Genomic DNA, 15,143 nt, shown 5'->3' with positions numbered 1-15,143 from the left:
CCATCTCTTTAGGAATTTTCCACAGTTTGTTGTGATCCACACAGTCAAAGGCTTTATTTGTAGTTAATGAAGCAGAAGTAGATGTTTTAATACTTAATGATTCAACTATTATTATTTAGTTTTGTTAGATGGTTTGTTCTCCTTTATTTCTGCATTCTCTTGCTTCATTGATTAAGCTTATCTTTTAGCTAATTTTTTTTCACAGACAAAGGCAGGCCGAGGACATAGTGGGGAAAGACCATAGGGTCCTGTTCTGTTTCACTTTGAGCCCAAGATCTTGCTATACAAGGTTTGTTAGACCCCTTCAGGTTTGTGTCACTACTCTAATACAATTTCATGCTGTATGTAGCTTCTGACTACCTTTTCATTTATGCCTCGTGTTTCTTTGACAAGATTTTTCTCTTTTGAATGTCCTGCTTCCCTTGTATTCTTGATGCCCTGTTTTGAACAAATTCTCACAGCTTCCAAGTCCAATCGAGGCTCAGAAACCCCTGCTTTGGATCAGTTGTTCTCACACCTTGGTGTACATTGTGATCATCTGACGGGCTTTGTACATCCCAGATCTCTGGGCTTCACTCCCAGATTTTCCGATTTGGTGGCCTGGGGTCCAAAGTTACCTTACCCATCATTCTGGGTCAATGTTAATGTCCTGGCTTTGGGATTCATACTTGGAGAAGATCAAGTGTGTTCACTGAGGTAGGACTCCTTCAATGTGACAATTACTACAATTGACAGAGGCACAGAGACAAAAATCTGTGAGTTTCTAAATGGGTGTTACTCCTGAACCATTTTGAAGGAATAAGACTGTCTCTCCTTATTGTTTGGTGTATGGTTCATAATTTTTAAGTCTATATCCTGGCTAGGTAAACTCTGTAAATTGACAAAAGAAATGGAAATGAAAATTACTATATTTCATTATAGAGTGTTTGGACAGAGCTGTACTTGAAAACTGGAGAAGGCAATGGCACCCCACTCCAGTACTTTTGCCTGGAAAATCCCATGGACGGAGGAGCCTGGTTGGCTGCAGTCCATGGGGTCACTAGAGTCGGACACGATTGAGCGACTTCCGTTTCACTTTTCACTTTCATGCATTGGAGAATGAAATGGCAACCCACTCCAGTGTTCTTGCCTGGAGAATCCCAGGGATGGGGGAGCCTGGTGGGCTGCCGTCCATGGGGTCGCACAGAGTTGGACATGACTGAAGCGACTTAGCAGCAGCAGCAGCAGTACTTGAAAACATGGGAAAGCCATGGAGGTGACTTGAGTCCCTGGAGAAGCATCATGAATTGAAGAAAATCAAATGCAGGATGTGTGTGTTCTTGAAACTCCTGCCACACTAACAGGAGGGATGTTTTCCAAACAGTTGCTTTGAACACTGGTGAATCTTGTTATTTTGTGGCCAAAATTATGTGTTTCTGCTGTAATTTAACAAAATTACAATTCTAGATTATCAACTGAGGGAAATAAATGTGAAAAAACTATTGCAATTCTATGTATAATGAATTAACTGTAAGTTTGAAAACTTCAAACATACTTTCCACATGCATGTTCTCAGGTCACTAGAGAGATGGATGACAAACCTGAAAGTAGTCTGGACAAGTCTAAAATGCTTAGTAGCCTCTTGCAAATGTGACCCAGAGGACAAAGCGGAGACTATAAAACACTCCCACATGGGAGGAGGCCAGGGTGGAGAGCAGATATTCAGGTGATTGAATTGCCAATCTTAGCCTCATACACACAGGCACGTACAGGGTTAACTGTACCTGGCAAAGGACTCTGGGGTGGCAAGGGAGCCAGATGGACACCTACTGGCAGTTGAATTGGGTGATTGGATCACTGGGTTGTCCTGGTCACCCCATTGGGTTCACTGTCTAAATCCAATCACTCAAGAGTTAAGCCAATCACCAGTCAAGGGGTCTCCGCCCACCTTGGGCCCATGCCCCCATATAAAGGCCTTCTCTCTTCTCTGATTCAAATGCTCATTTCAAAACTGGACCCAGCCGGTCATCTCTCTGGCCTTCAGAGTCCCCCTCAGACCCTGAAGTCCTTCTGTCCAGCTAGAGTCCCAAAAGGCTGCAGCCATGCCCTCCTCCCCACTCAGGGTGGCCGTGGTCTGCATGAGCAATGTCAACAGGAGCATGGAAGCCCACCACGTCCTCAGCAAGAATGGGTTCCATGTCAGGTCTTTTTGGAGCCAGATCCCACGTGAGGCTCCCAGGAGGGGCACGCAAGCCACCCGTGCTCTACGACTTCTCCACGTCCTACAAGAAGATGCACAGCGACCTCTCCTCTAAAGACCAAAAGCACTACAAAAGGAATGGAGTCTTACACATCCTGAAAAGAAATGAGAGAATCAAGCCTGGCCCAGAAAGGTTTCAAGAGTGCCCAGATCCCTTTGACGTCATCTTCACCTGTGGGCAGAGGGCCTATAACCGGGTGGTAGCCGACCTGTGTGCCAGGGATCAGGAGACCTGGCAGCCTGTGCTGGTCGTCAACGTGGACATAGACGACACCCTGGAGGCAGCCAGCCTTGGAGCCTCGATCATCTGTGAGCTCTGCCAGGGTCTCCAGCAGGCAGATGACACGCAAAGTCGTCTGGCCGAGCTGCTCCAGGCAGCGAAGGAGAAAACAGGAAGGAGCTTTCTGCACACGGTCTGCTTCTACTGAGGAAGCATCTTGGCTGGTTTCAGCTCCTTTGTTGGTAAGAACCCGTGCCTGGACTCTTGAGCTGCTGGGTATTTTCTGGGAGAGGCTTCTTCAAAGCCGTTTCTGCTAAAGGCCATCTCTGTATGATCTGTTGTCAGGTACACCCCACCCAGTGAAGGAGGTGGAGGAGGAGAGCATCACACGGCACGGGGAACATGGAACACTGGTAGACATGCGAACCCTTCCAATGTGGGGAACGACAGTGTGGAACTGGACCTGGAAGGAAGAACTCAGTGCTCACAGGGTTCTGCAAGGAGGTTAATCTCGAGGACTCTCTTTTCTGGATGGACTATCAAGGCTGATCACAGAGCCCAGGACAAGCAATGCATTGAAGGATATTCTGAGAAAAAGGAACAATGTCTATTTTATTGATCTATATGGATACTAATTTCCTTCTGTCCTTTTGGCGTGGTGTAAGTGGGATAGGAATACATTGAGTGGAAATTATATTGAATTGGAAATATTTTTGTTTTTAGAATGTATGTCTTTGATGAATGCCTGCTTTATTAGAAACTCAGGGTAGATCATGTGTAGCTTTTTTGGGGAAAATCCAAGCATGATTTGTTTAATCCAATAGCGTATTTATGAAACAAAATTATAAATTGGTGTATTCCATGGTCGCATTTATTACTAAAATCCAAGCCCTATTTGTTGAACTATGTAGCTTATTTAAACAAAACAAAATGAAATAAATCAAAATAATACTCTTTAATTTAAGAAAAGGTATCCTCTATGACACACTTCCCAGAATATTGGAAATAAAAGCAAAAATAAACAAATGGGACCTAATTAAACTTAAAAGCTTCTGCACAAGAAAGGAAACTCTAAACAAGGTGAAAAGACAGCCTTCAGAATGGGAGAAAATAATAGCAAATGAAGCAACTAATAAACAACTAATCTCAAAAATATACAAGCAACTCCTGCAGCTCAATTCCAGAAAAATAAACAACCCAATCAAAAAATGGGCCAAGGAACTAAATAGACATTTCTCCAAAGAAGACATACAGATGGCTAACAAACACATGAAAAGATGCTCAACATCACTCCTTATCAGAGAAATGCAAATCAAAACCACAATGAGGTACCATTTCACGCCAGTCAGAATGGCTGCGATCCAAAAGTCTACAAACAATAAATGCTGGAGAGGGTGTGGAGAAAAGGGAACCCTCTTACACTGTTGGTGGGAATGCAAACTAGTACAGCCACTATGGAGAACAGTGTGGAGATTCCTTAAAAAACTAGAAATAGAACTGCCTTATGATCCAGCAATCCCACTGCTGAGCATACACACTGAAACCAGAATTGAAAGAGACACGTGTACCCCAATGTTCATCGCAGCACTGTTTCTAATAGCCAGGACATGGAAGCAACCTAGATGTCCATCAGCAGATGAATGGATAAGAAAGCTGTGGCACATATACACAATGGAGTATTACTCAGCCATTAAAAAGAATACATTTGAATCAGTTCTAATGAGGTGGATGAAAATGGAGCCTATTATACAGAGTGAAGTAAGCCAGAAAGAAAAACACCAATACAGTATACTATGCATATATATGGAATTTAGAAAGATGGTAACGATAACCCTGTATTCGAGAGTGCAAAAGAGACACAGATGTATAGAACAGTCTTTTGGACTCTGTGGGAGAGGGATACGGTGGGATGATTTGGGAGAATGGCATTGAAACATGTATAATATTATATATGAAATGAATCACCAGTCCAGGTTCGATGCATGATACTGGATGCTTGGGCCTGGTGCACTGGGATGATGCAGAGGGATGGTATGGGGAGGGAGGTGGAAGGGGGGGTTCTGGATGGGGAACATGTGTATACTGTTGTGGATTCATGTTGATGTATGGCAAAACCAATGCAAAATTGTAAAGTAATTAACTTGCAATTAAAATAAATAAATTTATATAAAAAGAAAAAAATAGAAAATGTGTCTTCTCATTTATGGTAGGGGATGGATCTTACCAACTGGGTGTCTTGATTTCCTTTTTTTCAAAGCCTATAAATCCCATGTAGAAAAGCATTCTTTTCTCTTGAGAATTTACTTCTTGCTTCAAACATTTGTTGTTTTGTGTTTTGTGTTCCTCTGAAAATGGATCCTCATTGCTCGGCAGTGAAACATTCTTGGTTCTGACCAGCTGTGCCACCAAGTCCTATATGACTCACAGGAGAAAATAAAGGAGAGGTAGTTGGGATGGTGAAGTAGTTTACTCACTATCAGAAAGTAAGTGCGGACTTTGTTATCCGTGTAGGTGGCATGGAGTGCCATGGTTCTGGAGGGATCAGGGAGTACAGGACATCCTGAGGACAGGAGTGCACTGAGCAGTAGGGAGGTGGCTCTGCATAGGGGGAGAAGCTGTGGGAGCAGAGGCAGGTGCTGGAGTTGAAAAGACTTGATGAAGAGAAGAGAGAGGGATGGATATAGAAGCACTCTCAATTTCTGTCTTTCCCCACATGTGAGCATGTGCATCTATATCTGAAGGGGGCAGTGGTAAGGAGATGACGGTTTTCCTTTCCTGGTAGAGTCAGTGTTATTCAAGATCAATTTCTCATCTGAGGATGGACAGTCACAGTCAGGAATGGAGAGGGAGTAGGAGTCGGCTGAGATCATCTTTTCCAATGATGGGACCACAAAATTGAAGTAGGGAGATTTAGGAGCCCTTTGAAAGAAAGAGAAATGATTTGTCCAGGTGAACTTATTTTGCCAGAAAATCCACATGCAGAAAAGCTGTTGGTTGAATTCCTCGCCTGGAAAGACTTCAAGAGTGCCGAGATCACTTTGAGGTCATCTTCACCTGTGTGGAGAGTGTCTACGACAGGGTGGTGGAGGAGCTGTGGGTCCGAGAGCAGGAGACCTTCCAGCCTGTGCACGTGATCAACGTGGACATGGCCGACAACGCGGAGGATGCCACGCTTGGGTCTTTGATCATCTGTGAGCTCTGCGAACGCCTCCAGCAGGCAGGCAACCTGGAGGACTCTCTGGTTCAGGTGCTCCTGGCAGCCGAGCGGAAAACTGGCAAGAGCTTTCTGCACACGGTCTGCTTCTACTGAGTATCTTGTCTGCTTGCAGCTCCTCTTGGTAAGCACTTGTGTCTGGACTTTGGGCTAGGTGGTTATTTTCTGTCAGAAGCGGCTTCCAAGGCCTTTCTGCTAAAAGCCATCTACACGACTTTTTCCAGGTACACTCCAGCCTGGGAAGGAAGTGGAGAAGGAAATCTTTTTCTGCAAAAGTAACATGAATGCCCTGGAGGCATCCAAGCCCTTCTACGGTGGGGGACGATGGTATGGATTCTTGACCTGGAAGGAACACTTCAGGGCTCACAGGGCTCTTCGAGGAAGTTAACCCAGAGGACTCCATTATCCACATCAAGAGACCAAGGTTTACAATGGACCAGTGATGCGTTGAAGGACATTCAGGGAAGAAGAACAAACAAACCCCACACCACTTCCATTCCATCATTTGTTTTTACTTCATCATTTTAATACAATTTCCTTTGTCATTTTTGTATTGTGCATCAGTATAAATGAATTTTTCTTTTTAGTGAGATAGGATTATATTTAATGTTTGAACTTTAGAAATCTATTTTTAGATTGTATGTATTTTGGTAACTGCAAGTTTCATAGAAACTCAGGTTTGATAATAGTAGGCATTGATTGCTAAAATTTCAGCATAATCTGTTCAATTCAATATTCATGGAATGAAATAAAAGCTTCTAGTTTATAGAAAATGGATCTCCTAATTTTTGGTAGGGGTTGGATCTTACAAAAGGAACACTTTTGTTTCTTACTGTTCAAGCTGAATGAATTCTACAGGGTAAAGCGCTCTTTCCTCAAGTGGATTTTCTTCATGCATAAAAGGTTCATTGAGTATTGGACTCCTCTAAACATGGATTCTATCTGTAGGGAAGTGAATCATCTTGGGTCTGACCAGCAATGACACCTAGGCTTGTGTAACTTACAGGAGAAAATACGGGAAAGGGGAGTTGTCCTGGTTGAATGAGGTATCTTGCTATGTCAGAAGGTTGATGTGGACTTTATTTACAGAGCAAAGGCAGGATGGAGCAAGGGTGGACCTGGTGGCATGGGATGAGCTAGTAGAGGATTTCCCGAGGAGAAGGGTGGATTGAGCAGTAAGGTAGAAGCTCTGGACAGGGGGAGAAGCTGTGGGATCATAGGAAGATGGTGGAGTTGAAAGGACAGAACATGCTGAAGAGGAGAGAGAGGGAAGAATTTAGAAACAATGTCAATTTTCTGTCTTTCCACACTGGTGACGGGGTGTACTTATCCACATGGGGCAGTGCTGGCGGTAGGGAGGTGAGGGTTTCTTTCTGGGTAGATTTAATGAGCTTCAAGGTCAGTCTTTCATCTGATGTTGAGTTAGTCAGGGAGGAATGGGAAGGGGATCAGATGGTATGTTGAGATGATCATCTCCAATGATGGGAACACAAAATGGAAATAGGGAATGTTGGAAATTTCTCTCCCTTTATAAGAGAGAGAAATGATCTGTCCAGGAGATCTTACTTTTGTCAGAACATTCACTGGAAGGAATTGAGAAAATATTTTTGGTTGATTTCCTGTCTGTAGGGGTATGGAGGAGGCAAATATGATAAAGCATGTAAAAGTGCAGCTGGTGTTCCAAAGGAGTGACTCCAGTGAGGAAACTCAACATAGAAAGTGTCCATGGAAAAGTTAAAGGGAATGGGACTGGATGAAATGGATGGTGGGACATGGTTTGTCTAAGAGTCCTTAGAGCTGCAAAAATAACAAAAGATTGGAGGGTTGACAGTTGAAGGTTGATGAGTGTCCTGCTTCAGATTTAGATGTAGTGCAGAGATCTGGATGGATCTTGGGAAGTTGCTGTCTTGGGGGAGGGTGTAGATAAAAGCAGTTGGGCAAATGTAACAACACTGAATATCTTTGGTATTGAATGGGTGATCTTAGTGCTGGTTGGGTTTGCTATGAATGGGACCTGTGTCTAGTCACTTCACATAAAGAATTGTCAGGAGAATAGGAATCCTCTCATTGACATATGGACGAAGACCCCCAGGATGCCACCGTTGGGTCTTTTACCATCTGTGAGCTCTGCGAATGCCTCCAGCAGGTGGACTATGTGGAAGACCCTCTGGTTGAGGTGCTCCTGGCAGCCCAGTGGGAAACAGGCAAGAGCTTTCTGCACATGGTCTCCTTCTACTGAAGATCTTGTCTGGCTTCAGCTTCTTAGTCAGTAAGAACCTGTGCCTGGACATTGGGCTAGGCGGTATTTGCTGTGCAAGGATCTCAAAGCCGTTTTTGCTAAAAGCCATCCTTATGATTTTTTTCAGCTGCACCCCACCCAAGCAAGGAAATGCAGGGGAAATGCGTTATATGGATAATGGAACTTGAATCACTGGAAGCCATCAAAAACCTTCGAACATGAGGGATGATGGTGTGGGGACTTGACTTGGAGGGAACAGTTCAGTGCTCACGTGGCTCTGCAAGGAAATGAACCTGAAGGACTGTGCTTTTCAGATCAACTAATGAAGGCTTATAATGGAATGGTGGGTGTGTTTTGTTCAGTATAATCAGGAAAGAAACTTGTCTATTTCATCATTTTAAAACAATATCCTTTTTTCTCTTTTGTAGTTTTATATAAATATGTAAATTTTTATTGAGATGTCATTCTAGTGAATTGTTTTTACTTACAAATATATTTATATTTAGATTGTATGTCTTTTACTAATGCCAATCTTAAGAGAAACAGCATAGATTATGGGTGGCATTTACTAAGATCCCATCATGATTTTTTCAATTAAATAGCTCCTGACATTAAGTAAAATGAAATAAAACCCTCTGAATTATAGAAAAAGTGTTGTCTTGTTTGTGGTAGTGCAGGGATCTTACAAAGTGAACCCTCTGGTTTCTTATTGTTGAATCTACGTGAATTCCATGGAGAAAACACCTTCTTTCCTAAAAAGTTCTTTCTTCATGCTAGTTGAGTTCCTATGTGTTTGGGCAAGGGATGGCAAAAATGACAGACAATTAAAATGCTGCAGGTACTGCAATGGAGAGATAACAGTGATTAATTACAAAATATAAAGTGTATATAAAATAGAAAACCAATAAGGACCTTTTCTGGGCTTCCCAGGTGGTACTAGTGGTAAAGAACCCAGTTGCCAATGCAGGAGACATAAGAGATTCAGGTTTGATCCCTGGATCTGGAAGTCCCTGGAAGCGGGCATGGCAACCCACTCCAGTATTTTTGCCTGGAGAATCCCATGGACAGAGGAGCCTAGTGGGCTACAGTCCCTGGGGTTGCAAAGAATCCAATATAACTGAGTGATGGAGCTTGCACGTGCTCAAGGACCTTGTCTATAGCACAAGGAACTCTTCTCCACTCTGTAGTGACCTATATAGATATATATGGATAAAGAAGGTTGAAAAGAGGGGATATGTATGAGTGTGTGTATAACTAATTCACTTTCTTGTACAGTAGAAACTAAAATAACATTCTAAATCACCTATAGACCAAAATATATATTTTTAAAATTTACTTAAAAACATACAATGTGTCTGTGAATAAATTAAAACAAACGGGATGGGGGATAAAGTAGATTGTGGAACATGGTTTGTCTAAGTCGCCTTAAACGTCATAAAAATATAAAAATGTTTGGGGAGTTAGAACTTTAAGGTTGGTGAATTTAGTGTTTCACATTTTGATCTAGTGGTAGATTTCTTGTGGAACTATAGAAGCTGGTGTCTCTTGTAGAGTTAGAAAAATGCAGATGAGGAAGTTGTCAAAACCCTGAACATTGTGGGCATTGAGTGGGTGAACTTTTGGTTGCTGGAGTTTCTGTGAATTATAACAGAAGGTGAGTAAAAGTTTGCTGGGAGGCTGACTGGGTTCATGTTTCCTCCTGAAACCCGCAGCACCTGGGGCTTCCTTGTGTGGAGAGTTGGAGACAGATTAGAGAGGGTGATGGGAACACAGAGATCATTTACGTGGAGTGGTATGTGACCTACAGAATTTGGCCAGGACTATGAACTGCTGGTTGGATAAGGGCATAGCAGCCCACTCCACTGTTCTTGCCTGGAGAATCCCATGGACAGAGGAGCCTGGCAGGCTACAGTCCATAGCGTTGCACAGAGGCAGACATGACTGAAGTGACGTAGCATGCACGCACTCATGAACTGCCGGCAGCATTCCAAAGGTATTTTCCAGACTTCCTCAAGGTGATTGCAGTCCCAGGATGCTGAGTCCTGATCTTTGCCGTTGGATGGTCCTTTTACCAGCCTCTTAGGATGCTCCTCACAGTGGCAAGGTCTTTTCAGCTTCAGATCCACCAAAATCAGCCACAGTTTGGACCAGAGTGCTGGTACATTCTCTGCAGGACTTCTGGCACTCCATTAAAAAAAAAAACAACCCAGACTTGGGGGGCTGGGACTAGAACAGGTGTTGTTAAATATGGTGAGAGAATAGTTTCCAGTGGTATTAACACCACTGGTGTTGGTGGTTTTGCTAAAGGGAGGGGAAATTTGTCATTTTTAATGCTGCTGCTACTGCTGCTAAGTCGCTTCAGTCGTGTCCGACTCTGTGCGACCTCAGAGACGGCAGCCCACCAGGCTCCCCTGTCCCTGGGATTCTCCAGGCAAGAATACTGGAGTGGGTTGCCATTTCCTTCTCCAATGCATGAAGGTGAAAAGTGAAAGTGAAGTAGCTCAGTCCTGTCCGACTCTGAGCGACCCCATGGACTGCAGCCTACTGGGCTCCTCCATCCACGGGATTTTCCAGGCAAGAGTACTGGAGTGGGGTGCCATCGCCTTCTCTGCTAACTAACAATAATATGTTTGTAAGTGTGAGGAATGGAAAAATAAAGATTTAGATGTGCTACACAGTGATTTCTTGACTAGACAAATGTAATTCCAGTTAAGACACAGAAGCAAATGAAATATTCAGATGGTTGTTGTAGGTGAAGTGGCAGCATTTGAATGCAAATTGTTGAAAGACATGAATGTACATGTAATAAGATATGTTAAGTATGCCAGTGATAGCTTTGGGACTCTTTGACAGGGCACGTGGACATGGCTGTGGGTATGTCAGAGCAAGTTGTATTTCATGCTTTGGGTGATATTGGACTTTGTATCCAAGAGCCAACAGCCTAACAATATGTGTGTCAGTAGCTTCATTCATGGTTAATTTATTTAAAATCCCTCATTTCAGTTGTTTCTTGATGTATATATCCCCCTTCTGATTGTTTTTCCTGCTTCACTTCACTCTGAATCCACAGGGCAGAGGATATAATACTTCCACATTATTCCACTGGCCAAAAAAAGTCATGAGGCGATCACAGGTGCAAGGGAGTGGGGAACAGACTGCACCTCATGAAGGAGGAATTGGCTTGTGTGGACAGTGTAGGGGTTGGGTAGGGAAGGATTATTGGTATTCATCTGTGCAGATAGTCAGCCTTATTGGAAACACTATCCGACTGAAAATGTCTGAAAGCTTGACAATATAGTCTGAAGGCATCGTGTGAGGACTAAGTTACTCTCAAATATTGCTGGGAGGAATGAAAAATAGTATAGGCTGTACAAAGGGAATCTTTCCACATAAGACAAAACTACAAATGCATTACCCCTGGACCAAGGTGCCCCCACTTGCAAAAATAGACCCTAGATCTTTCAACAGAGTTATCCAACTGGAGAAGAGAGAGAAAATACAGAAAAATAGAGAGACCTTTTTTAAAATATATATTTTTAATTGGAGGATAATTGCTTTACAATGTTTTGTTGGTTTCTGCCATACAATGTGAATCAGACATAAGTATACATATATCCCTTCCCTCTTAAGCCTCCCTCCCGCCTCCTCCCTGTTCCACTGCTCTAGGTTATCACAGAGCACCACGCTGACCTCCCTGTGTTATACAGCAGCATCCCACTAGCTATCTATTTTACAAATGGTGGTGCATATATGTCAATGCTACTCTTTCAATTTGTCCTACCCTCTCCTTCTCCTGGGCTTTTCTGGTTACTCAATGATAAAGAATCTGCCTGCAATACAGGAGACACAGGACACCACTACGCATCTTGTTGTGGTTCTTTCATTACATCTTTAGTTGTGGAGATGCTTTTCTGCTGGTCTTAGGGTCATTTTCCTTGATAGCTGTTCTGTAAATGGTTGCAATTTGGGATTGCCCATGGAAGCAGGTGAGCTTAGGGTCTTCCGACTCTGCCACATTGGCTACACCTCTACATATATCAGTGTGTTTTTCATGTATGCTTGCTCAGTGTACTCTTACATGTTTGTACTGTATTTCTCTCGTGTTGAATATTTTCTTCCAAACAGTTGATAATATAAATAAAATGAAAGAATTAGTAAACATTTGCTATGTTTAATGTTTTGAAAGGATAAAGATTTACTGATACATATGTTCATTATTTATGGTAACATTGCATTAATGGTGAATACATATGAATTTTAAGATATATATGAATTTTATAATTGTCTACAAAGCAAAAATATGAAGAAAGCTACAACATGGGGGCAAATGGCAGGAAAATGTCTGAATGAGAGGAATAAAACAAATGTAGCCATTCAAAGCATAGAATACCCTAGTAAATAAAAGTTTAACAATTACCCAGGAAAGGTCACTGTTTCCAGGTCATTACATTCTAACCTCCAGCCTAGGAGTAGGGAGGTGAACTAATCTAGTTATGAATTCTATGTATAAGAAAGTGAACTAAGACCCCAAAGGCACTGATATCTAATGAGTTATTAAAGACATTGCAAGAAACATTTACAAACCCATCCCTGATAAAATTGCTCTATGACAACAAGATACAGATTATTTGATTAGTATTTCCACTGTACCCTTCCACATCTTGATACAAAAGCTAACCTAAAGCATGATGAGCATTACTGAGGAAAGCACAAGGGTAGTTTCCACTATTATAGTCATATCTACTTTGGAAAGAGCAAATGAACTACCAGGTCCCAAATCTGCTTGGTCTTAATCCCATGAACCGTGGGATTGAATGTAGGTGCAATAAGAATATAGACATTGGCCAGAAGAATGTAAATATGGAGTGGAATGTGGTATCCAAACCACTGATTGAGAACTGAGAAGATCCCAGGTCCATAAAAGAGGATGATGACACAGATATGGGGGCCACACGTGTTGAGAGCTTTGTGAGGAGCATCTTGGGAAGGGATGTGGAGGACAGCTCGGAGAATAGGCATATATGAAACAAAGATTAGCACAACATCTAAGACCAAGGTCGACATTAGGACAAAAAATCAAACCAGATGTTCTGTGTGAAAGTCACTCAGATGTGTTCGACTCTTCATGACCCCATGGACTATACAGTCCATGCAATTCTCCAGGCCAGAATACTGGAATGGATAGCCATTTCCTTCTTCAGCATTTTGTTGGATATCATTGCAGGAAATTTTTGCCAGGACAATGTTTACAAGCAGTGTTTGGGAGGATGTTACTTTTATAAAAAGTCAGTCTTTTCAGAAGAAATACTACAGTAAAACTGTACAATAACTTCTTAGGAAGATGGATATATGAATTTTCCCTATCAGTGTATGTGTAAGAACAGTGGTGTATCACAGGGGGTAGCGTATGGCAGTGTAGCTGTCAAATGCCATCACCAGCAAGATCCCAGACTTGTAAATGAAAGTGGAAGTGAGGAAGAACACCTGACAAATGCAGCGATCCAGGGAGAGCTCTCCAGCATGGAACCAGGGGATTGCCAAGGCCTGAGGGACTCTGCACACAGAGAGGACAAGGTCTGCTCCAGACAGCATGCAGAGGAAGAGGAACATGGGTTCATGGAGGCTGTGCTTGGTGAGGATAATGAAGAGGAACAGGCTGTTTCCAAGCAAGGCAGTGGCATAGGAAATAACAAAGGGGATGGAAATCCACATGTAGTGGTCTTCAAGGCCAGGGATGCCCAGCAAGCAGAAGACTGTGTGGCTAGCTCCAGTGTGGTTTAAGGTCCTCATACTTGAGAAGTTCTTCCAGAATCTCATGCCTATTCATGGAGACAGAGGAATTCAAAAATACATACAAATGTTTCTTTCGAATTATCATTTGATTTTGGTTCCTACTTCATCCCATTCCATTCTGATGATGTCAGGAATTTTGGATATATACATAAATAAAGATAAGTAAGGTATGAGTTGCTATCTGAATGAAGCCTTAATTTCAGGAGCAAGATAGACTCATAAAGCAGTAGAGAAAATTAAATGAGTATGGTAATGATTAACATCTTGTTGTCCAAAATTAAGCCAATACACAAACAGAATGGAAAGAATAATTTATTCTGTATTTGTGTTGGTTTTAAGAATGAGTTACTTATGAACTTACCTTTGAAAATACTTTTGTGACTATGGGTAGGGAATCAGGGGAGGAGCAGAACAAAGGCTTTCCCTGAGCAGGTAGCTATGTCCTATTGTTTTGACTACAGAATAAGGAGTAGGATAGTATAATATGAGTTTTGAAACCTCATCAATATTTAATGTGTCCCTTGTCAATTTTTTTCTAGGCAACAGTGAAAAAATTCTGGTAAAGACCTAAAAGACTTGTGCACCATGTATCCAGGCCAGCTGAAGGCTGAGGAGTTCATAATATAGTCTCGTTATCTACTGTCGGAGAAGGCAATGGCACCCCACTCCAGTACTCTTGCCTGGAAAATGCCATGGATGGAGGAGCCTGGAAGGCTGCAGTCTATGGGGTTGCTGAGTGTCGGACACGACTGAGCAACTTCCCTTTCACTTTTCACTTTCATGCATTGGAGAAGGAAATGGCAACCCACTCCAGCGTTCTTGCCTGGAGAATCCCAGGGACGGGGGAGCCTGGTGGGCTGCCATCTATGGGGTCGCACAGAGTCGGACACGACTGAAGTGACTTAGCAGTAGCAGTTATCTATTGTACTACATAAGAAAGAGGAGTTGTGATGTCACATGGAAGGAGGAGCAGTGGTCCCAAATTCTAAGAGCTAATGGAGAAGAAGAAAGAAAGTTTCAATTGTTTCAGTTTCTAGAAGAAACACAGGTGGTTTAGTGGACAAAGGTCTCTTTTTCCCCTGAATCAATATCCAAAATTGCTATTTGTAAAAGAAGTGTTTTTATACTATGAAGGCCAAACTCAAGGGCTTACCCTTTCCTTGCCCTCTCTCACTATGACTGAAGTTGACTCCCAGGTCATCTGCATTCTCAAGAGAGGAGCTTGGTGCAAAACTCAGGGAGTTGCAAATTCAGGAATCTGTGAAATAATGAAGTATTTTGATCAACAACTTTCAAGATCTGCATTTTTTACAGGGAATAACTGAAGATCCAGCACAAAGTAAGTCACAATGAGTGTTTTCTGCCCTTCCAGGATTGATACTTCTCACCTCTGAATTTATTTAACAGATTGGGAAATTCCTCTCCTATTTTTATTCCT

General features: G+C 42.4%; 1 protein-coding gene and 2 pseudogenes across 1 annotated transcript; 2 read left to right on the top strand and 1 right to left on the bottom strand.

The window, feature by feature from the left end:
* The first annotated feature begins 2,043 nt into the window (after window positions 1-2,043).
* Window positions 2,044-4,238, top strand: LOC132342338 (RNA polymerase II subunit A C-terminal domain phosphatase SSU72 like protein 3-like; annotated as a pseudogene).
* Window positions 4,239-5,457: 1,219 nt separating this feature from the next.
* On the top strand, window positions 5,458-6,225 carry LOC788363 (RNA polymerase II subunit A C-terminal domain phosphatase SSU72 like protein 3; the record flags this gene model as incomplete). The annotated part of the gene is made up of 1 exon (XM_024975595.2): window positions 5,458-6,225. A coding segment is annotated over one exon (312 nt), but the record flags the coding sequence as incomplete, so codon positions are not given.
* On the bottom strand, window positions 12,653-13,702 carry OR52B30P (olfactory receptor family 52 subfamily B member 30, pseudogene; annotated as a pseudogene).

The sequence above is a fragment of the Bos taurus genome, chromosome 15 (assembly GCF_002263795.3).
Source record: "Bos taurus isolate L1 Dominette 01449 registration number 42190680 breed Hereford chromosome 15, ARS-UCD2.0, whole genome shotgun sequence".
NCBI classification, from domain to species: domain Eukaryota; kingdom Metazoa; phylum Chordata; class Mammalia; order Artiodactyla; family Bovidae; genus Bos; species Bos taurus.
The sequence above is the reverse complement of the archived record's forward strand: the minus strand, read 5'-3'. Positions and strand labels throughout refer to the sequence as shown.